At 40.1% G+C, this 24,770-nt stretch overlaps 1 protein-coding gene across 4 annotated transcripts in view; it reads right to left on the bottom strand.

Moving 5' to 3' along the window:
• Positions 1-24,770, bottom strand: part of LOC122989350 (NMDA receptor synaptonuclear signaling and neuronal migration factor-like) — a 48,767-nt gene that overhangs the window by 5,780 nt on the left and 18,217 nt on the right. The window contains exons 3-15 of one of the 4 annotated variants that reach the window (XM_044362163.1): positions 23,865-24,629; positions 23,545-23,617; positions 21,846-21,851; positions 19,656-19,724; positions 13,978-14,030; positions 12,278-12,367; positions 11,475-11,602; positions 11,287-11,370; positions 9,051-9,084; positions 8,711-8,781; positions 7,509-7,588; positions 7,040-7,142; positions 206-281 (exon numbers count right to left, since the gene is read on the bottom strand). In XM_044362163.1, coding sequence (XP_044218098.1) covers positions 206-281; positions 7,040-7,142; positions 7,509-7,588; positions 8,711-8,781; positions 9,051-9,084; positions 11,287-11,370; positions 11,475-11,602; positions 12,278-12,367; positions 13,978-14,030; positions 19,656-19,724; positions 21,846-21,851; positions 23,545-23,617; positions 23,865-24,629 — 1,632 coding nt within the window. The remainder of the gene's footprint in view (positions 1-205; positions 282-7,039; positions 7,143-7,508; positions 7,589-8,710; positions 8,782-9,050; positions 9,085-11,286; positions 11,371-11,474; positions 11,603-12,277; positions 12,368-13,977; positions 14,031-19,655; positions 19,725-21,845; positions 21,852-23,544; positions 23,618-23,864; positions 24,630-24,770) is intronic. The other 3 variants (XM_044362181.1, XM_044362171.1, XM_044362190.1) reach the window with 3 other exon arrangements.

Below are 24,770 nucleotides of genomic sequence, written 5' to 3'. Positions count from 1 at the left end.
TTTGCCGGTGAGGCAGATAGTGCAAAATCAATAGTGTATGTACATTTTGTGTGTATGTGCTGTGGCACACGCTTCTGTTTATGTAGCACAGATGGAATAAGCATGTGTTATCTGTAAAAAAAAAAGACAGACAGACAGCAGAAAACCAATAATATAGAGGGAGAGTTGGTTTGCAGTTCTTTGCAAATGTGTGTAAGTGCCTCACCCTGTGCAGAAAGCTCTAGTGGGGACTTGAATTCCACCGAGGTGGGTCTCATCAGTCTCTTCAGAGTCTGAATCAGCTGCAGGGGGGAGAAAAGGGAGAGAGAGAGAGAGAGAGACTATGCATTAGAGAGAGAGAGAATACTTACTTTGAAATGAAAACAAAGAAAGCGGTGATGATGCAGAGATAGAGCTGTACACAGAGAGCAGCAGGAGGCCTGCAGCACTTTGATTTTCTTCATGCAGCAGTGCAGCTGAAAAGGTCAGTATGTCACTTACAGTGCAATAGCTGTGTATAAGTGAGAGGCACTTATGGTAATGTTTTCTGTCCATATAGGCACACGTGTCAGAGTGGATCTATAGTAAGCTAAAGGCCTGGCACAGCAGGGTCACTTGAAGCCACTGTACCCGCTGTTAAAACAGTTTATGTGGGAATCTGTATTTTCAGGAGTTGTCTTTGTAAGCTTCTCTGGCTTCATCTATCTGTTAAAGTGATGGTTTTCTGTCATTCAGACATAGGTGTCTGTTGCATAAATGTTCTGTAATGGTTTATTTAGACCTGGTGGCACCTGGTGCATGACGAGGAGCGATGGCACTGCTGGGGAACAGCGATGAGTTCAAAACTAATGATATGAAGGAAGAAGAGTGTTCTCTCACAGGCTACATACTGTAAGTGCTGACTGTTTTATAATGCCAACAGTGCACAAGCATAGAATGATGTTAAGTTGTAACTTTAATTTTCTCCAGTTGTGTATGTGAAGTGTTTTGCTGGATATTTGTAATTGCAAAATTGAAAACATGGGGAGGGAGTGCTGATTTTTGCTTCTTTGTTTTTGCATAACAGATGTTTAGTGAGTAATAAAATTGTCACAGTGCTCTTAAGAAGGTAGAACAAAAACTGTGTTCAGTCTGTCTGCTTATTTAACTTTGTACTGCTTAGCTGTCTGTATTCACTTCAGACTTGTGTTGGAAATGTTAGGTTCAACCTAGTGAGATGATGTTTGTGTAAAAGTGATTCAGGCGCTTATTCATGACAAATTGCCATCACATTTATGTAACAAGCTACATGTCTGAAGGAGCTTTCCCCAAATGTTTCACCGTTGCAGTTTGGGGGGGCTGTGTCCGACAATTTCTGTAACTTTCCGAGACCAACAATCCGACTTTCACACCCACTTCACGCCGTGATAGGCCAGCTGTGCGGTGGTGAGAAAGAAGCCAGGGTAACTATTTCTGTCACTTTTCGTGTGAACAACACCGTGAACGTCACCAGGAGACTGTCTGAGAATGTGCACTGTTATCCCCATATTTAAACAATATTACACACATACACATGCCCCTGACGGCCAGCTTTTCACTGTTGACTTATGGAGACAATATACAATCTAAAACTACTATGCACATTTATTTTAAACTGACGTATGAATTTTTGAAATCTTTTAAAAAAATGATATAGTTGTACTATATAAATAAATGTGCTTTATCCCTAATAGCAGCCAAGAGAGTCCTGCTGAACCTGTGCAACCACCATAAATGAGGCACTCTAAAGTGGATCCAACCTGACAAGCTCCCATCACTGACCTCAAAGAACGAAAATTGGAATAGTGAAGGAGCTTCTCTTGGCTGCATTTGAGGAGCCTTTGAAATGCCCCGTCAACCCGCTGTGACATGTTCGGTCTTGAAATGTAGACTGAAGGCAGCCCCTGACATTCACAGTGGAAAAACACAGGAGCAATCTACTGGCCCCTCCGATTACCTTTTGAGAATTTCAGCTCAAAAGCTTTTGCAGCGCTTTACACGTGATGATGCTCATGTGTTTGGTACCCCTCCTCCACCCTCTCGTCCCAGCTCATCCTCCCTGTCCCTCCTCTCACTCCCCAGGGTCTGATCCAGTGCCAGCTGGTGTGCCATCACACATGGAGCCTCGCAGCCAAATGGCATTTGCAGGTTTTATCTCCAGAAAGCTATGCTGTGCATCCGTTAGTTCAAAGAGGAGAGGGTTAGAGAGTGCACTATTTAGATTTCTGTAGATTTTGGAGTATTCTTTGAAAGGTTTTTGGGCCCCTTTTCTTTGATATTGAGGGCATGAAGATGTATTCAAAAGCGCACGGGATGCTGAATGGGTTTTCACTCTTCATGCAACAATCTTTTAACAGTTCTATTTTATTAAATTTAGTTTGCTTTTGTTAAATTATAAAAATGTCTGCTGAGTGATTTTATGTCAGAAATAGATGTGCTTCTGAGATGTATATTCTAGGCACAACGTGTAAAACCCAATTTCCACCAAAATACCAACAACTCACTTTGTACTCCCTTATTTCAATGAACCTTCCACGTTTGTTGCTCTCACTCCGCCTGTGCAACATTCACACTACGCTGGACCTTAGACTGTAAATAAATAATGCATGTAGCCACCAACTTTGCATTTTGACCGTCGCCATCTTGGATTTGTGACCAAGAGGGTGGAGCTAACCCTAAAGCTAATTGATAGCTTGGTTAGCACGGTGCATTTAGAGTCTATGGTGTAACTGTGATAATACTAATGCTAACGCTAATTTTCGTTAGCATCAAACAAGCTGTGTAAAAACTGAACATCTGAGTCTTTAGAGGGTCTTTCATCCCAACCAAATGCTGTACAAGACTTTTTTAGGCAACCAAAATGTTACAATTAACTTTCATGAACTCAAAACACACTTAAAGCGACGGCTAGGGCTCCGCCTACTCTGTGGATCCGGGGTTATGCCATGGTTACCTAACCAACGATGTTGCCGTGGAATCGACTTGTCAATCACAATGTAGCCACGCCCTAAAGCATACCCTGCTTTAGCCAACGTCTGTTTCACTCTAAATGGGACCATAAGTTACAAAATGAATATCATGATGTTTTGAAGAAGACTTGAAACTCGTTAGGAAATACTGAGTGAGAAGTCATTTTCTCATAGACTTCCATACAATCAGACTTCTTTTTGGAGCCAGTGGAGTCGCCCCCTGCTGGTCAATTTCAAGGAATTTAATGGAAATATTGGCTGGATTTATGAAGCCTTCTTTGTGTTGCATCTCTTGACACATGAAATATGTCCAATCTCTAATTAAATAAACTCTTAATCCTCTTTGTTGATAACATTACAGCAGTGAACGTGGACCAGGAGCACAGTAGGCAGACATAAGGTCTATTGATAACAATGGTGGTGGATGGATGCAGAGAGGTAATGAGTTGAAGGTGAAAGGTCACACAACCTGTCAGGAACTATGTGTGCTGCTAATGCAACCTTCTCTGGTGCTTAGCCCTGACATTTCCCTGAGGCTTTACAGTGGCAGGCCATCAATAGAGCAAGACTTTTCAAGGCCAGGGTCAGCACAGCAAATGCTAATGCTATTAGCAAGTAATAATGTTTTATTAGAGCAATGAATCTGATTTAATTAACCCTTGTGCTACTGCTAAACTAAGTGCCTACAGAGAAACCAGATTTAGGTGTTAGAGGAAAACAGGAATGTCATCATGTACCTACATCACACTTTTGCACTTCGAAGTTGGTAATTTGGTTAAAATTGTCCTTGCATGGAATTAACACATTGTTATCAGTAACAACCTTTTTTCCATGATGAAGATGATGCATTAACAATGCAAAATCATATATGAAACAAAAACTAATAATATTGATGTTGACTAAAATGACATTAACTTCCTGCAAGTGTTGTTGTCTTTATTGTCTGCTCTGGCCCTCTCACTGAATATAACGTCAGGAAGCCACAGCAGAAACGGCAATAGTATACAGTTTCTTCTTCACTGTTTTTTTCTGTGGCTGACTAGCTTGTCTGTCCTCCATGCACACCCAGTAGAAGGAGAATTAAACCATTTTGGCGTTTTAATGTGGACAAACAAGCTGAAACTCCTGCTGTGGACGCATGTTGTTTTTGTCATAGTCTTAGTAAGACTAAATACATTAGTTTGTTCATCTATGCCAACTTTGAATGGTGTTCGTCAAGGTGAGACATTTTTTATGCACTTGATAGTACTTCCTGTTTCAAAATAAATATGCTAATTAGAACGTGCTTCATGTCTGGAAGCATTCAATTCTTTGATTCTTTCATTCAGTCATTTTAGGCGCAAACTGAGTTTTTGGTGCCACGGCAACGCCTGGCCTGATGTTACCTCACATAAAAATGATTCAATCAGTTCCACATTCTAAATTTGGGGAAAAGAGAGCCCTGCTATCAAATCAGTACTCTGTATCTGCAGATAGAGACAGGGAAAACAGTGCATCCCTAGTTTTGATCTCAAAACTAAATTCTTTTTTTAAGAAAACTTCCACTTTTCTTATCTATGATCTGAGCAGTGTAAGAGGGCTGATGGCACAGCCAGAAGGAGTGATGCTGGGTGAAGTGTAGCATCATCTGAAGGTAGCTCAGTTAGTCAGTCTATTAATAGTGGCAACCCAGCTGAGCTTGCAGGAGCGCACACAGGCAGCAGCAGGGGGAAAATTGTTAAATGCAGTGAATAAGCCCTTCCCTGTTCTTCCCCCTCCTTGTGTGACTTGTACTGAATCACTGTGGAGAAGATGCCAAATGTCACAGTGACTGACAGTGTGCTGCTCGCACGTCTTTATACCTAGAAGCACAAACACTGACTGTTGTAAATGTTCTAAAACATTATTCTAATTACCATAAACAATAAGACCATGGTAATTAATTTCAGGGTAGCTCATGAACTACCTTTCCCATAAAGCCCATTACTTTCTGGGAATTTCTGGGAACAGCTATAATTTTGATATGATACAAGAATTGCAGAGGGGTGAACAAACCGTTGGCAACTGCAAAGCCTGCAGAGCCTCCATCCCATCCCGCATCTACATAACATCCCAAATCAAGACTAACATAAGTGATTTATCCAATTTTGAAGGAAGGAAGTTGATGCTGGCTGAATCCCCTTTAGTTTGTTTTTTTTTGGTATAGTGCATGATGCCTTCCTTTGAGCCATCATTAATGTTATCAACCTGTGTTTTTCCTGCTATGGCTGTGAAAAAGGCCTACAAGCCTTTTATCTGCCATGAATGTAATTTTATCTTCACATATCATCCTGGGAAAAGCAAAGGTATAATTAATAACATTAACGATGGCTACATATCATCAGGATGTTGCAGGTCTAGGTTCCTGGTTAAGTGTATGCAGGCTCACTGACATGATTTATTGAGACCGTTAAATGGAACAGAGCCATCATTAATGTTATTAATTAGTAGTATAATAGCACTTTATTAAATCTGAACCCGGTCTTGAATGTGGTAATAGAATAAGAATCTTTTCTAATTGCTAATCAACATTTCTAAGCAAGTAAAGTTTAACAAACTACTATTTAAAGATTCAGTTTAGCAGTTTGAGATCTGTAATCAAGTTTTGCTGGCTGAGGAGGCGGAAATTCAGTTTTGATTGGCAGCTTAATTAATATTCACAACTTGTAGCAACAACCTGAAAATGAGGTGAACATTACTCTTTGCTAATTAAAAAAAGCAAGGGGTCGTAAAATGTTTGCTAAGAGATTTGTTAGCTTAGCATACATAGCAGTTACCCTACAGTGAAAAACAAGTATCTTTAGCTTGACTGAATCATGCTGGAAGTGATTTTTCATTTGGCCATTTGTGGAGCTGCTGAGGATTATGCTATATTTGAACAAAAACTTCCCTCTGATTCCTGTTTGTGCTGTAGAGCAATCCAACAGATTGTTTTGTGTCATGTACTGTAATAGTAAAAGTCTTTTAAATGATGGCTATTATGGTGATTATAGGTATATTAAAGTTAAATCTTAAAATGCTACATGTGACACCATCACAACGAACTGTTTCTTAGCTTTTCTCTGCCACCATCTTGACTGTCCTCACAGCTTCACACTGTATTCAAGCCCTGTGTTTCTTCAGGTCAGAGGCTTTTACCCTGCAACCATCTCTGATACCCGAGTATTATTCATTTTGTAAAGCTGTCAGGAGAAGCTCTACATGAGTTTTTACCATCAAAATGCAGACAGAGGACTTGTACAGTCATTGTAAATGTGTCCGCATGAGAAAGTATGAATATTTTAGTGTGTGGGCATGTTCATGTGCATATGCTGTGTGTGAGTGAGTCTGTATATACAGTAAGTAGCAAGTGTGTATCAGTCTCTGTGGGGGTGGAAGAGTTGTGGCAGGGCTACTGGAGGAGGTACGAGTATGTGAGTAAATGTGTGAGTGTCTAATTGCAGCAAGGGTGAGTATGCACACGACGTATGTGTGTGCGACGTTAGCTTAATTGAATGGGTGTCAAGGAGTCTGTTTTCCTGTCGCTCCAAAGTGTTGTGTGTGTGAGTGTGAGTGTGTGTGAGTGTTTGTGTGTGTGTGTGTGTGTGTGTGTAGGTGTGTGTGTGTGTGTCCTCCCCTGTGCCCGTGCTGTGTGTCAGCCTGACAGCGGGATCAGAGCTGGAGCCAGGCAGCAGCAGGTGCTGCTAAGGTCATAATTCATACTGTCGCATCTAACATAAAAAAAAAACAACAACAAAACAAACACTTTCACATGCATTATTTTATCTTCCGCATGCACAAAAATTATTCCCTCTTTCATTATTTTACCATGCATATGCAAGAACTGCTCTTGTGTTCACCTCATTAGACCCTGCAAGACAATGCCAACATATTGTCTACATGATTTATCTGCACAGCACTATAGACGGCATATGGCTTTGAGTGTGTGTGTGTGTCCATATTTGTGATTATGAGTAAGCATGCTGGATATGCATGCAGACACTTTGAGTAAACTTCTAACTAGTGGAGTGTGGGAGTCTCATTTGTTTTTGAGGCTTGTCATGACTAAGAATTACCTTTTCTCCATTAGCACTCCCCAGCACATAGCAACCCATGATGTGGATGAGGTTGGGCTCCGGGTTCAGCTTACTCATCAGCCTGCTGAGCCGCCGCCAGAACCTGGACACACACAAGAGGTTAAAAAAATCAACAACAACTGTGTGTGTGAGAAAAGGTTTAAGGTCAAAATGGACCAGTGGTTTGATGAGTAACTGTATGACAGAAACTATACTAAACACAAGCTAGATGTACTTTATGGTTGGAGATATAAACGCTTTTATGCCAAATTCACTTACTTTATTGTAATTCACTGATATGTCTATAAAAGGTAAAAGGAGAAGCTGAATTTCTGAGCCATCCATGCAAGTGGAGCAGATTTTAGGACTCTATGTCTTAAACCAACATTTCTCTGTACTATAATGATCAAAGCATGAATAAATAAATTCACAGATTTTGGTTACACCCATAAAATGAAGTAAGTCTTACTGGATCATGTCGTCCTCCTTCTCCACTTTGGCAAAGGTGGCGACTTTATTCTTCAGCAGGTACAGATGTCCTGGTCCTCCCTGAGGAAAGGTGTTCTTTTTATTATAAAGATTCTTCTCATTATTAATGTCAGCTTATTTCTTTATATGCAACAGTATGTAACTGTGTGTAAACCAGATTCCAACCACGGACAAGTCGATGTGTCACAGTTAGATTGTGATTGTGTTGTTAAATTCTATGGATAAAGTTATGATGACACGAGTACCTGTGCAGCCGCACTAGTAAATGTTCATGGGAGCTGTAGTTTCAATTTATTTATATTCTTTCAGAAAGACAGATGAAAGAAATGCTGAATGAGAGATTGCATAGAGTTACAAAGGCTAGTGGAACAGAGGCTAGCACGATGTGACGTTCTAGTTTCACTGTAGTAAACTGGTGGTGATGTGGTGGTGTATGTCCCCGAGGCTGGGGTGTGGTGATCCTGATGCGGGTGTGTTATGAATATTCCACCTACACTCTGGTGTTGAATTTGTTCTCCCAGATGTCTACTATAGAGACTTAGAACATCATCACATCATGATCATATCATAGGAATATTATAAAGGACAAGAAATGATAAAGTAAGCCGTCAGACGCTCCCACAAGTTTTTTTTTAATTTTATGTGTCAGTACATATCTCATATTTAGGAATATTATTATTATGAGCAAGAATTGTAATTGGTTAATTACACTTGAAACATGAGACACTAGGATGTCATAGTGGACACATTTCCTCAGCAGCTGCAGCTAAATATGAGTCTGTCTGGGGGTTGATGGATCTCAGTGTGAATTTTTACAGATAAAAGTTCTGATAAATTGAGATGAGGTTCATGACATCAGCAGCTGATGGCTGGTAGAGGGACAACCCACGCAGCTCATTATTTTTAATTAGATCCACCCTTTCAATACCAGCCCAAACGAGAAGCCAACGTCTGTGTTTGACTTGTCGTAGTTTAGTCATAGTTGGAGGTGGAAACTGCAATTTTGGATGACAAAATCTCAAAATATCATACAAAGCTTTAAAAAGCTGTAATTTAAATAGATAATCAGTTGTCTGCAATTCATAAATACTAGTTACCTTAATGAATCCAATCCTAACTTTAAGGAAAAAGTAACCCAAGAACGTCAAAATATTTCTCAACGCCGTCTCTCCCGTCACTCACCTGGCAGAAAATGAGCATGTTCCAGATTTTGCAGCCTTTTCTGTAGGCAGTCAGCTTCTTCTCGATCTCCTCTGGGTGAGAGACAATCAAGAGGGAAAGAGAGAAAGAAAGAGAGTTGTTACTTTTCCCACTCAGCCATAATGGTGAGACCCATAAATTGGCTGTCCCTTAAGAGAGAGAGACACACACGGGCACACACGAGCAGAAAAACAATGAGTCATCTCTGCGCTCCAGCAAGCTTCAACTTATCCCACTCTCATCTTTTTCCATATTTACATTGCAAGAGTAATTTTCACTTGAGAGCTACCGTTTAAAACCAAAAAAAACACGTCATACTCACCGAGGATGTCATCAAACGTGGCGTGTTCATGGTCCTTTAAATGGAAGATTAAGGAAGAATTATTATTTCATTAAACCCAACTGAGCAAAAATTGATTTAAAAGGAAGAACCCATTGATTTTCTATGCAGAACATTAGTTCATTTGCAGCCATTAATGGAATTAGATTTCATTTAGTCATTATGCTAAGAATGCTGATTCTACTCTTTCACAGCCCATTAGACTTTTGAAAAGTAACAACATTACATTTCCGTTCGCTAGAACAGCGGTCGCCAACTTTAGGGTTGGGAACCCTCCAAGGGGTCATAAGGTGAAATATATCTATTCTACACTAGTGTATGTATTTCTTCAGATGCTCCTCTAATCTTTGTTATTTTACTTGTAAATTATTGAATAACTGTACATGTTCAGGGTTTTCAAAATTATTCTGATAAAACAAGGAAAAAACCCTCTTTGGTGAATCCATAAACATATTCAATCACAGCCGAGGTAGACATCGCTTCGCTTTGGGGTCACAAGACAACAAGAGTCACCCTAGCATGCTTATGTTGAGCAGGTATAACATTTACCATGTTGATGGTCATATTTTAACATGTTAGCATGCTAACATTAGCTCTAAATACAGAGTACAGCTGAGGCTGATGGGAATGTAATTCTTTTTGCATGTATTTAGTCATAAACCAATGTATTGGACAAAATAAAATTGTGATGATGCCATTATATGGAGAGTAAATAGATAAGTTAGTTATTACAATTCATTTATGGCAAACCATAAATGTGAACCTCATGGTTTCACTAGTGGAGAAGTCAGGAGAACACCAAAGCCATTAGGATTCATTGTCCAAGATTCATTAATGTCTGTACAAAATTATGTGCAAATCAATCAAGTAAGTGTTGAGATATTTCACAGGACATGTACAAACTTTGATTAGATGAAAAGTCAGGAGAGTCAGTAAGATTCATCCTCTGGGCACCATCAATATCTGGACCAGATTTCATGGCAAACAGTTGTTGAGATGTTTCAGTATGGACCAAAGCGGTGGACCGAACAACTGACCAACCAACCAACAGAGCGACATACCTGACATTACTGTCTTTAACATGTCTAGAAAGGTTGGGAACCACTACCCTAGAATGATCATTCATTTATATAATAACATTTATTTAATTGGATGCATAAATATGAGCTCATTTAAGTCTACATAAAATTGGGAGATGGATTTTTGGCAATGCTTGAAAGACTGTTGCATCTCACTACAATCTTCTAGTGTTTTGTTCTCCTTCTTGGAGAAAAATACCAGCTGGTACACAGGAAATGATTGCCTTTATATTTTCATCTGAGGAGACAAAGAACAAGGTGCCACTTAACAAAATCTCAAAGCCAGACTGCGATGAATCTGTATACTGCTTAGAAGAGATTTCAAGTGGTGACAGTGAAAATGAACCCCGCCATACCTGACTGAACGAAACCACCACTTACTGGCCTTTGCTTCTGATTGTCAGACTAGATAATATGATAGCTGTATTCATTTGTGATGAAAAATAGTCAATGCTTGGTATAGAAAATAGAGTACAATAGCTGCATTTCTGGAGAGTTACTGAGCGCTGAGAAATGAGAGAGTGGCATATCCTGAAGCATTGATGCAAGTCAACCCACAATGATGCATGTCAAGATGCTGCCAGTGTGTGTGGGCTTACATTGGATTTAATGCATGCAATACACCATCTGTGTTGGTCCAGATTTAAATATCTCCACAGATGTTAGATGGGTTTGATGAAGACATTCATGGCCCACAGAGGAGGAAGCCTCCTGATGTTGGTGATCCCCTGACTTCATATAGCGTTACCAATGGATCAGAATTTCTACTTGTTCAACACAGTTCAAGACAGAATACCTATAAAACTAATCATATTCTCATTATCAGCTGAGCTTCCAAGCTGAAGTTGACTAAGTGCAGCTTAGACTGATGAAAGTCCATTATAAAGCTAATCCTGGCAGGCTGGGAGTGGATAAACAGTTTTGATTTAGATGACTTGGCATTTTCTCTGGCACTACCACGGCTGGTACAGTAGTTCATGGTAAGGACGTAAGTACAGCAATGTTTGATCTTAACTCATAATCCACCTAAGACTATTGCTTTTTGTTTTATTTCAGTGAAGGACTGCATAAATAAAGACAGCACACAATGTCTTCAATCTAAATACAATGGTACTGTAAGGCTGTCGATGGCTACTCACATAAAGAATCGGGATGATGGAGGGGTCATCCCTACGAATGATGTTGGGAACGTATTCGGCCTTCGGGACCTTGGAGGATATCAGCTGTGGAAAATTGGAAAACGTGCACAGACGCATCAATACCATTGGCTGCATATGCATGAAAAACTTGACAACTTCAAAGTCAATTTCAAAGTTGATGTTGTCACCATGATTTTAGGAGGGATGAAGTCCTCTCCTTCACAGGCCGCTCTCTCCATCTCCCTCTCCTCCTCCCAGTCGGCATCCTCATCCAGCCCTTCATCTAGTGTCCCTGAGGAGGTCTGAAGCTCACCACCTGGCTCGCACACACACACACACACACACACACAGGAACAAAGGGCGAGATGAAAGGATAACACACAAACAAGATTTGAGATGAGGGTACACTGTTTAAAAGCGTTGCACCTGTTATTTTATTTTTCCAGCACAGAGGGGAGGAACGGACGAGTTAATATCAGACAGCAGACGACATAATAACGCTCTCCTTATGCGCCCCAGCCAGATACAGACAGCTACAACACAAAGCAACAGGCAGATGGGCAACAGGTTGAAAGATGAGGACGGCTATGTGGATGGATGGCAACAGCCAGGTACACAGAGAGTACGCACGCAGCGTAGATACAGGCAGCACATAAACAGAAACTGAAACAGATTAACTGTAGACACAAAGCCAAAAACTGTGTTAATGTATCTGCACATGTGTTTGTTTTGTCTGTCTGTAGCTTTCATGTGCCTGTAGGTGCACTCATACATAATGTGTGCTTTCATGTGTGTGTGTACGCAGCATGTAGTCGATATTCTCCTACATACTAAAGAGTATGCTTGTGTTTCCATGTGCGTTTTTTGAACATGAGCTGCTGTGCTTTGTATGTGTAAGCGTGTGTAAATGTACATATCTGTGTGTGTACTGCAGAGTAACTGTCTGTGTTTTTGTGCGTGTTTGTGAGCGATTGAGAGAACATTGACTCACTGTCTCTGGAGTCATGCAGTGAGTCAGGCTTGACAGGGGTGGGGTCACTCCATGAACGGCTGAAACTCTTGGCACGGCGATCGGCGAAGGCTGATGGATTTAGGGGGAGGAAGAGAGTCACTCACACACATTCACGCTGTCCAAAGAATAATCAACCCCAGAAATCAAGAGTTGTTGTGTCTTGTTGATCAGTTTACCTCGTGTGTTTGTGAAGAACATAGACACTAAAGTGATTCAAGTGTCCCTATCAATGGCTTCAGTGCTTTATAACATAGAGGTAGGTCATTGAAATTTTACTATGGTAAAATTATGATGTTGTGTTTTCTTTTTTTTAACATTATGTTGTCCAAATTGGTGATTCCAAGCAATGTTTAATTGAAAAGTAACAAATGTTCTAAAAGAGCAACTCAACACCAGATACAAATCTGACTTTGGCTGACCTCTAGTGGTTTAACTTCTCATCTTACTGCAGTGATGTAGACGTGTACTCCGGTACATCATGACATCACTGTTAGACGTGGTTACAGGTGCAGCAGAGCATACTTCTGATTAGAACTGCAACTAACGATTATTTTCTCAAATATTCAATTAAATGTGTCAGGTGATGTCTTGAAATTGCTTGTTTTGTCCAACCAAAAGTCCAAAACAAGTTTTTTTTTATTAACTATCACATAAGACAAAGAAAAGCAGAAAATCTTCACAAGTACAAATTTGGAACCAGCAAACGTTTGGCATTTTTGATTGATATCTCAATACACAGTATATTATTGAGATATGGAGATAAGATTATATTGACATTGAGGTGTTAGTTCCATTCATATCACCCAGTCCTACTTTATTGTTCATTTTGGTGTCTATGGTTGTCTCACTTGTCACACTAATATGTAGAAATATTATATGATTATGTTTCAAATTATATTGATGGCATAAATCTTAGTTTGTAGAAAAACTGTGACAATCCCAGTTAAAACTGGTGCAATTTTCAGCTAATTCCTCTGTCTCCCAGCTTAGAGTCAAAGGGGTTTCCATTGACTGTAACTTGTTAGGCTAACTGTGTTTTGTAGTTTTCCTACAAGATGAGTTGAACCAACCACAATAAGCACATTTTCTTGCTGAATCTTTGTCTTGGCTTCTGAACTGCCTCACACAGTTTGTGTTTGTCGAGATATGATGATCCCACCCTTTAACCAAATGAGACAAAAATCTTCAATTGAATAGGACTGTCAGCTAAACTCGATTTGTGAATATAATGAGCAGAGTGACTCCACAAATTTTAAATAAACAAATGCACAGAAGCGCTGATCTTTATGAAGAAACAGCACATGATTTGGGAATGACTTTATCTTGTTAGATACAGATTGCCCTTTAACTTTCCATTACAGAATCAATGATGAAAAATGACACAATTCTTTTTGTAAAGCAAATGCAATTACACAGTCACAGTAACAGACACACTAACACACATCAGTCTAGACACTTAAATGTAGACTGACCATCAACAATGATTTTAAGGAATGCGGTTTCACAAGCATACTGTAATACAATATCCCCATAAACATGCACAGTGCTGATGCTTCATGCATAAAGCACAAATAAATTCTGATAAATCTCAATTCCAATGGTTATGATGGTACACAGTGTAGCGCATGAATGCATGGAAATGCACTGACATTAGCACACGGATACACTGAAAGACTTACTCTGGACCTTCATCCTGCGGCTGCCGACCATCCTAAGGTGTTTGCGGAAATTTCTACCATTTTAGGAAAGAGAAGGAGACAGAGACGTCAAGAATGAGGAGCAGAGCAGTAAAAGAACATATCAAACTAACAAACACAGATGAATAGAAAACACAGACAGAACATGATTCTGAATCCTAACCAGAGCTCTCAGGCAGTGTGCTACTTTAAAAAACCATCACTTCATCCTTTTGGGATTTTTGTACTAAACATGTGACAAGAATATTGGTAACAAAATCACCTGTGAGTCTCCAGTAGAAGCTCTGTCCTGTGCACATGCTAATGCGTTAGCATACATGATGCTAGAGAATAACTCATTGTGCCTCTCATGTATAAATACTGAGCGTCAATTTTTCTGAAAAATAAATACCCAGCAATACCCCGACCAGCTTGCTGATATATATAATCTGCTGGACAATATTAAAGATTTTTACACTTTCCCAAGTTGTAACTCTGTTTCCTTAACAAAGATGGTGGCTGGAAATGACTTATGTTCTTGCTCCATTTGTATAATGTGACTGAAATTTAAATGTTTTTGTTTTTTTCAGCTATATTTGTCTATATGGATGTTTTCTATTATCTTTTCATAACAATGGAAATTTAAACATATAAAATAATATTATCCATTATATCCATATTTTATCCGGCAAGGAGATCATTTATGACTATCTGGATAAAAAAATAAAAAAAGGCTTGCAACTTTTTAAGCAGCGGGCAGAATATTTTTTCATCCAACTGGTTAAAAGAGTCCTTTAGGATACTGGAGATACTTTCAGAACAGAGGTAATCAGATGCTTAGCTCTGTGAATATGTTCATACATACAGTATAATGCACAAACTGGAGCTAGCGTAACGCTAAAACTTGACTGAAGCGTTGCTACAGTGACCTCACCTATCTTTGATGTCGGGTAAACACGTGGTTTTTAGACACTTATGAATTTATTGTCTCATTAATGATCAAGTTAATGAACTTGTTAACTAACTTTTAGCAAACTAGCTAGCTATGAGATCTACTGTAACTGTGAAGGTGACTGACTAGTGCTAGCGCTAGCCATTAGCTCGCCAAGCTTCTAGCATGTCCTATTTCACAAGGACACGAGGATGAACTTTGCTGTGTCACCTGCTAGTGTGACTGGGTCTTAAAAGTTTAGAATTTGAAAAAATTTACACAACTAATTGTTGTTTTTTCATCTTTTTAGTTTTTAAGCAACGCCTGATAATTACTACATAAACTGTGTGCTAACATGTAATCCACTGTCTCCACAGGCTGTGCAGTGAAAGCAGCACGTCAGCACAGCAGCAGTTCCAGTCCTACACCTGTGTCTGCACTACAAAATCACTGTAGTTATTCTGCATAAACAAGAAAGAAATAGATTTGTTTGTGGAGTGAATGAAATGTGAGCTGTTATGTGGCTTGTGTAGACAGCTGTGATACTGAGGTTTGGTACCATTCCTTTTATTATACATCAGGCCAAACTCCCTATTTAGTGCTCTGTAGTGCTTTAAAGCCATTGTTGTGTTTTAAATGATGAGTGTTTGAAGTTACTCAGATGTGTCGTAACTTTTTCTCAAGAGAGAACTGTTGGACTCATTTAAAAGGCTCGACTGTTGTTCCATAATCAGCATTTCAAATCTCAGACTGAATTCTCGTCTTTTAGTCGACTCTCTTCCCTCTTCGTCCTCCCTTTCTTTCCCTGCTCAGCTGGGTGCCTGCATGGCATTACTCCTGCACATTACTACTGATCACAAACAAATGGCTGGAGTTTTTTGTTTTTTTTTTCATATCAGGTGATGCATTATTCATGATTCATGATTCTTACCACTGGAGAAAAGGAGTGGGACAAAGTGAGAACAAGCGAAACAAAATGAAATAAGGGGAAACAGAATGGAGAAACTGCCTTAAGTGGTACCAAATGGAACAATGTTGGTCCTAAAACAGCTTTTTATTATTCATCAAGGCTTGTCTGAATGTGATGGTTCAGTGTAGTGCTAGCATGCCCTGCACTCACTTACATTTTTATCGCTTGTGCTTGATTCTGTTACTCTTGAAGTGAAGCCATGGGGTTAGCATCTTATATCAGAAAGCCTCAGATCGAGTATTTCAAAATGACTGGTGGTAAAATGAATAGTTGATTAAAGGACACTCCACAGATTTTACATATCAAGATCAGTTTACTTGTAATGGGAGCAGAATTTTTTATATCACTGGAAGAAGCTTAAAGTCAGAGAAGATAATCCAAGTAATGTCACTGGAGGTTATCTCAGTTTGGGCTTAAAGCGTGCACATTTCTAATGGAAACTGGGATCCTGTTTGAAACTGGGAGCATTTTTGAAAGGCAGAGAGGGTCCAACAAAGAGACACTGTTGAGTTGCATTATGGAAAATGTAGGATTCAGGCATTATGGGACTAAAACTCAGGGCATCTCAGCCTCTAGAGCTTCAAATTTAACTGTTCTTTTTAAAATTTCTCTTGCTAGTCCCCCAACTTTACTGAATTATTGGAGTACACCTTCCATACATCAAATTCATTCAAATAATTTAGTGTACTTTTGAACAATGTGAAAATGTCGACATCATGAAAACTGAGTTATTACAATGTGCACAAAAAGGTCACTTTCAGTCAAAAGCTAATGTCAGTGATAGCTGGGTACATGAACTGGTTCTGAGTCACTGCAGTCCTGTAAACTGCATGTGAATAGTCACATTATATCTGCATGAATGTCGGGGCTCCATGTGGCTGGTTGACTCTGGCTAATCTCACATCTGCAAGAGGAACAGACTAAAAAAACACTGCATGCAGATCTGCTCCCTCGGTTTGGGTTTGTTGATGAGCATCATCTCTGGTGAGGAGAGTCACATCGCTAATGTTAGCTTGCTAGCTATCTGCTCAAAAATAGATATTTTATTGTTTTGGCAATATTGCCCAACCCCTCCTTCAATGGATTAGTGGAAGGACAGACAATGAGTCAATATCTATTTTGCTAATCCCCAAACCATTTAAGTCATCCACCAAATAAAAATAAGCATTTAAAGAGCTATTTAGATGATGTAGGAGACATTTTTCCTTATTATGATTATATTGGACCCAGTGTGTCCACTCAGATTTCTGTCCATTTCAATTAAACACACGTTTTTTGTGTCTACAGGCTGATGGCGCTCTAAGGTGAACTAAATTAAAATTTACTGATGTGAAACTGTGACAAGATTGGTGACAACAGATATGACTAGTCCACAACCCCACAGTTCATTATTTTTAATAAGACCCACCACCGTGGTTACTTATCGCCGGCTTCACCCCGCTGTTGTTCGTGCCACTCCATAACACCCAACACCACCGTTAAACTGGAAGCCTCGGTCTCATTAATTAAAAACAACACCAACCTGATATATTAGTGTAAGCCTAACCAAACAGCAGGGAGGTTCATCAAAGTGCCGACATAAAACGCAAAGCACAGACCCTCCCATGTGATTTTCTTTTTTATCCAAAGCTGTTTTGTATCCAGGTTGCAGTTTCAAGGCATTCCAAAGAACAATATGAGTGTTGATGCAGGAGTAGTGAAGGCAGAGCCTAAAATAGAGGGATGACTCAGACGAGAGGGGGATCCATCTGTCAGCCAGCGTTGTATTTTTTTTACTGAGTGACAACAGCTTTTAAAATCACTCACACCCACACGCCAAGAGTGCAATTCATGTCAGTGTGTGTGCATGAATATGTGTGTGTGTGTGTGCAGCTATCTCACCCAACCCTCTCAATCTGGCTGTGACCTTTCCAAAACGCAAAAGTCTTGCTTATTCAAACATGCATAATTAGATTTGTGAAACTAACTGAGATGTACCTTTCTATTAAAAGCATCGTATTCTGATAGTCTGTGTGTATGTACACGGTCCTGAAGAACTTGTAAACACACACATACACACATACTCAAGCACACAGGCTCAAACAACGAATGGCATGTTTCAACCTCAGTGGATGTGAGGTCTATTGCCAAATATTGATCAATTCGTTCACTGTGCGAGTGCCAGCCACAGAGCAGTGAGCTACGGCCTTGTATTGATAGACTTCACTTTTACACTTCAGTGTTCAGTGAGAAACACTGATTAAACCTGCCACGCAGAACCTCACACACACACACACACACACACACACACACACACACACACACACACACACCACAGGATACCATTAAGAGATTTGTGATGGCCCTTTAACAGCAGCTGAGGACAAGAGTGCAAGAAATATTTTATTTACTGTGTGAAAGCACGATAAATGTTCACCAGTATGATGTAGCAGTGGATCAAGAAGTCTGCAGGGTTTGCATGAAGAAAGGAAATCATGCTTTTATTGTAGCATGACATCATTTCACTTACTTGTGATGATAATTAAATTAAGAATATTGTTAAATGTGTCACTACATGATCAAGACGAATGATAACGAGCTCGATTAAACATTTTAGCGGTTTGTTTATATGCTCAATATTATTTGTAGTCTTTGAAATGTTTATGTTGTTCATCTTGTCTCTTGTAGCTAAATGTACAACGTGGTGAGCTGATAACTAGAAGTTAGTGACAGAATGTAAAAAAGATCATTCTCAAATGATTCTGACAATTATTTTGTCAAATAACTTTAACTCAAGGGCCACTTGAGATTTCAAAAACATCTCACTGTCTTCATCAGTAGATAGAGTTTGCTCAGCTGTCATCATGTGACTTTGTAACTGAGCGATCCATCCAATGATAAAGACTTTTGAAACAAAGCAAGTAAGCAGACTTATTACAAGTATTGTGTCAAAGTAGCTAACTCAATAGCATTGATGTTGTTTTAATTCATTAGCAACAGTCAGCTCCCTAGATATGATGAAGGATTATTATGATTATAATGATGATGGTGACTATTATTAGCAGCAGTAGTGTTATTTTTTATGTTTTGCTATCCCCATGTGAGGTGAGTCACAGCATCCAGAACTTTGTAAAACGGGCTGGAAAACTTTTACTTGGAATCACGAGTGTTCACAACCTTATCTCCATGTACTGTGCTGACTCGCCTACGTTCACCATTTCACAACCTTTCACTGTGTCTCACAGGCTCGATTCACCACCGCAAAATTCTACATATGATAATGTAAGAACAGTCAGAAAGACACATGTCCACCTGCCAGTCAGAAGAGAGTATTTTCCGTACCCAAGGTTCAGTATAACAGTGTACATACAGTATAGGACTGTTACAACATACTGTAACTTACTCAATTAACACACATGGTAAACATAATGTTCATTACAGAGTCAGCGCTCTGCTGCTGTCTCTTTTTAACAGAAATACTGTCTGTATTCATAATTAACTCCAATCACTTGTACCTGTTTGCAGATTTTGAGTGATGTTAAATTACAGCCTCTGAAACTCACTGTTTTCTGTGTCTGTTTCAAATTAAAAGCCTACCAGCAACAGGAGGGTTTATAATCCACTGGAAAAGTTGTTGTGTGAAACATCTGTACTGGAAATGTACAGTATACGTAGAGATAAGGTTGAAAATCAGATCTGATATGAGACTGATGATGAGGGTATTTCTTTGCAGTGTGACAGGGGAACTATAACAGGGTCTAGCACCACACAGGACAGGACAGGACAGCCAGGACATGGTACCTCTCCATCATGGTAGCTGCCTCCTGCTCTCTTTTCCTCCTCTTTCTCTCAGCAATGCCTCGGAAAGCCCTGCCAGGACGTCAAAGTGTTAAGTGGTTTTGTGGGGAAATAAAAATTTTTACGTTTTAGCTACGCCTGACCTAACACCAAAGAATTTCTGTCTGAACCCAAACTGACCCAAGGGGTGAATAACCTTTGCAGAACTTATCTGATTTAACTCAGAAATCGTCTATACTGTACTAATAGTCTCATAGTTTTGGCTTTGAGTGAGAGTTTTTGTGAACTAGGCCTGCCTGAAATGCCAGAGAGTTTATAGAAATTGACCAGACTTAAGCCCTTTGGGTTTAGTTGGGTTCGGGCATAAATATAAAGTTCTAGTCAGGGCGGGGTGGGGCAACAAAAAAAGGGGTTGAAGGTGAGGGGTTTTAGATCCATAAAAGTTAGTGAAGGGTTTGGTTGGAGTTGCGGAGTGGTTAGAGTTAGCAGCACAGGGACGATTTATCCACCAGAGGCAGAAGACGTTGTGCACATTCTTACAAAGTACACACACACACACACACACTTGGACCACAATGTAAGATAGGGATCTACAAGAAGAGAAACTGCCCATCCTGCCTATCCAATCTGACTTCAACCAATTCCTCGTATTAATGATTGACTGTCATCTACTGTATGAGTCTTTAATATGATTTAATTTAAATGTGTGTACCTGTCTTGATGTGTATTATTTGTCATTCTAGCAGTGTGTAATGTGGTCAGTGTGGGTGTGCCTTTCCCAGAGGGGACAGTAATGGCTCTGACAGGATGTCAGACATAATGAGAATCATCTGTGACAGTGTATGTCAGAAATCAAATCATGTCCTGCAGTCTGGTTTTGACTGACAGACGGCTGATGAGCTCTGCAAACAACGGGCTGAAGTCACTGGAGTCTGTACAGTGCTTATTATCCAGGAGCCTTCATAGCCCTTCCTGTGCTTCACTACTATACATTTTCTCCCTCGTGAACTTCGTCACTTTCTGTTCCCTCTCCCTGAAAAAAGATGAACATGTTGGAAGTGACTCTTCCTTCAGCCCGTCACTCCTTCCACCATCTGCCATCACCAGAAACTATGAAGGCCCTTTTCCTCTTTTGTGCCATTAAGCAATCCAGCAGATTCCCGCCAAATTCAAAGTGTTTAGAGGAGAAATATTACATTACAGTAGGCTGGCAAACCGTCTGGTAATAACCCTGATTGTTCATGCTAATTATGCAGTATGTCTTAGATTTCAGATGGAAACTCTTTAGTGATATTAATATATAATACTTCATGCTGCATTGTTTTATATACAAAACCATGTTATTACTTCAAGTTCAACTGTGAAATTCAACAAAAGTAGAGAGCCTGATGACAGCAGGTTGATGTAACAGCTTAACAACAGCTTGGGCTGAACAATTTGGATATAATAGTGATTTTTCTGACCAATTAAAATGTAAATTACAATTACAGTATTTTCTGTAAATTAAACTCCAGGCCTATGTGGTGGTCTACATTGTATTTAAGATGATAAGTTGTCCAAAACATGAAAGGAATCAGATAAGATAATGTTGATGTTGAGGTTCTCCCACACTTCTATTTCCTTTTCAAACCATTAAAATGAGCCAGTTTTCTAAATAAAAAATAAGTAAGATATTGAGATATTATATTAGTGGTATGTTACATTACAAGACATTCAAAACTGGTGCTATATTTATTAATACTGCTAAACGGTTGGTAGTGGTGGTCCAGTTATGGTTATAATTACAAACTGCTATTAAATATTTTCTCACAATGTGAAAGTTTTGATATCTGACTAATGACCCTTACCTAATGATGCTACTGTTGTTGTAACGTTTGCTTTAAATGCAGATCAAGCTACATGCTAACAAAAACATAAGTGTGCAGATTTCACCACAATGAAAATGTCTTTGCTCTGACCAATATGCTTTTCATGATGACTGCATTCATTTCATCCCTGCTGTACAGTACCTTCCCTGCACAAATACTCAGTCCAGCAGACACTGAGGTCGACGGGGGGTTAAGGACACAGCAGAAAGAGTAGCACAAAGCCACATGAGGAGAAGGGTTGAAGACATGTTACCTAACTGACAGAGTAAGAAAAAGGAAGAGCAACGAGGAAGAACAGCAGGGGGCGGTTGAAAGAGTTACTCACGATATTCTACAGTCGTGGTTTGGAAAGCAGCCACAGAAGAGGAGAGGGAGAATAAAAGACAAAAATGAAAGAAAAGTTAGCAACCAGGATAGCCAAATACTCCACACACACACACACACACACACACACACACACACACACACACACACACACACACACACACACACACCAGAGACTGCTTCATGTTGCAGTTCTCACTCTCAGGTTAGGACATAAATTCAAAAAACATGGAATGGAAAGTGGAATAATTCTACCAACCAACTTAAAATATCAGTGAGAAATGACAGAATCTTTGCACAGTAAGTCAAAGTCTAATTAGGACATACACATACACACATCATTTAAATCAAAGGCCTTTGTCGGACCCATATATCAGTCTGACCCTAATAGGGACATGAGCAGATGGAAACAGATGGGAAAAGGGAGGAGAGACACTGACATATGGAGAGAGAAGAGAGAACGTGGGAGAGACAAGGGGAAAGATCACGACGGGTGAGCTTTGTCTGTTTTAAGGGTCATAATTATAGGATCTGGGTGACGGGTGATAATTAAGCAGTCAAGATGAGTGGAGGGGGGCCTGTGTGTGTGTGTGTGTGTGTGTGTGTGTGTGTGTGCATGTGAACTGTCTAGACCAGCACACATTCTGTACTTTCCAATCCTGCTTTATTCCAAGATTTTTGACTGAAGATGATGTTTCATTTCTATCTTTATCTCATTTCAATGTCAGAGAAGTGTATATAAAAAGTGGTTTGGCAGATAGTTAAAGAATTATTCTAACTTCTTGGACATTTCCTGGAAGTTTGTTATCATCTTTTTGTCCTGTCTCATGTCTACAGTAATTCTTTAGCCAATGTGTGTTGGTTGTTTCCATATCCTGTTGGAATAAGGCAGGATTCTGGTGAAGGACATGCATGGAAAACATTTTAGTGTCAATACTTCTGCTACATATTTTTAATTTGAATAAGGTGATCAGAATAGAAGTCTGCAGCTGCCAATATAAAAAAAAAAATTACGCTAATAAACTTTTTTTTCTATTTGTGTGCACAACATTTGTGACCAAACTTAAATTTCATAATCCAATTTTCATTTAAATAACAATAATAATAATAATGAACTTCATATTTAATTAAAAATATGCAGTACAATGTGGTCAGCAAAAGATTAGTGTACTCCAAGGCATAACACTGCCATAATAAAAAGAAATGTGAGAAACTGATGTGCAACCAGCTTTGAGAATAAAACAATAAACAACAATAAAGTCCATCTTAACATTAAATGTCATTATCATTGAGGCAGTGTTATGATTGAGTTGCAGTTCCTCAGAAATAATGCATTTTTCAAACACAAAATTATGAATATAAAATCAAATTTCAACTCGATTAAACCATTTGATTTCAATATTGGCATCCCCTGACTTCCATACAGTCAGGGAGGAAGCTAAAGGTTGAATAACAAAAGTGGATAACTACGACCGGCCTTACTTTATTTGGAACAAGCTCGTACTGGCTTCATATTTTAGTGAGACCAACAAGTGAGAAATGTGTGAATGCTCATTAAGATTTCGTAGTAGAACGCTACATTTTGAGCTGGAAGTCTTGGAAGGAAAAGGCTGGGCCGTATCCTGCCAAAACACGGTGGTGGTTCAGTAAGACAGAGATGACAGAGTGGGAGTGAAGGCGGATTTCCGTGCCATACTCACGCCTGCATGGTGGTGGTGGCTGTCTGAAAGCTGAACATATTCTCTTTGGGGAACCAGCTATTAGGATTGTCCTCTGCAAACACAAGGAAAGAAAAGACAGGCGTGGTATCAGCAGAGCGGAACATTCACACACGGGCCTTACAATTAGCGGAGGAGGCTTGTGAATGCATGTTGACAAAAGAGTGTGAAGTGAAATACTCCATATACAGTATGTTTAAGATGTAGTGAACCACACAAAACCACATAGCTGTTCTATAATTCCTTTCCATCTTCCATATCAATTTAAGTCCCCACCCATCTTCCCATCAATCATTCTATACCCCTGTCATCAGTAGACGCTCTATCCTCGCTGTACATCCTCTCCAGTTTCTTGCGGTGCTTCCCCCCATCCCGCGGTGAGGTATCCAGGTCCAGGGAGCGCTGGCTTTGACACGGAGCACGAATGCAGGCCACGCAGTCCGGGGTGCAGTCGTCCCGTGACCCCCCTCTCCTCATCCCCCAGTCCCGGATGTTGTTGGCGCTCCCTGAGCTCTGCAGTGGCTGAGATGATGACAGCGAGCCTCCGTGATGCTGGTGGGCATGGTGATGGTTGCTGCGGTGATGGCTGCTACGGTGATGGCTGCTACCACGAGCGGCTGCAGCAGACGGTTGGCTGGTGCATGATGGGTTGTGGTCCGGACCCTGGGACAGAGGCTGCTCCCTGGAGCCTTTAAGCACCTCCAGCTCCAGGCTCTCCTCACTGCTGCGCCCCCCGAGGGTCATCCCTCCCTCCTGGGTGATCGTGTACACTCTCGCCGGCTTCACTGCCGCACCCCCCTCTGGGCCTCTGGCACCCGGTGGGTTCTCTGTGGAGAGACTGCGCTCCACAGAGAGTCGACGTTTAGAGGGGCCTAAAGGTGCTTGAGTCTGGAGGGTGTTAGCCTGAGGTTGGGATTGTAGGTTAGCACTGGGGTTGGACTGGGTGGAATGGTTGGGCTTAGCTATGGGCAAACAGCGGCTCTGTGGTGGCAGGTTGTTGTTATGCAAGCGGCTGACGTCTGGAGAGTCACAGTCCTGGCCGGGGAAGGTGTCAGACAATAGATGATCTGGTGATAGAGAGAAAGAAAAGGAGAGAAGATGGAGAAGAATAGCAAGAAAACAAAGAAAGTGACAGATAAATCATGTTGTTTGTCATTTATACACCTTTTGTAAATGGGCACCAGATAAATGCCTAAAATATAAAATAT

The sequence above is a fragment of the Thunnus albacares genome, chromosome 2 (genome assembly GCF_914725855.1).
Source record: "Thunnus albacares chromosome 2, fThuAlb1.1, whole genome shotgun sequence".
NCBI classification, from domain to species: Eukaryota; Metazoa; Chordata; class Actinopteri; order Scombriformes; family Scombridae; genus Thunnus; species Thunnus albacares.
Note: the sequence above shows the minus strand (reverse complement) of the source record. Positions and strands in the feature narration are given on the sequence as shown.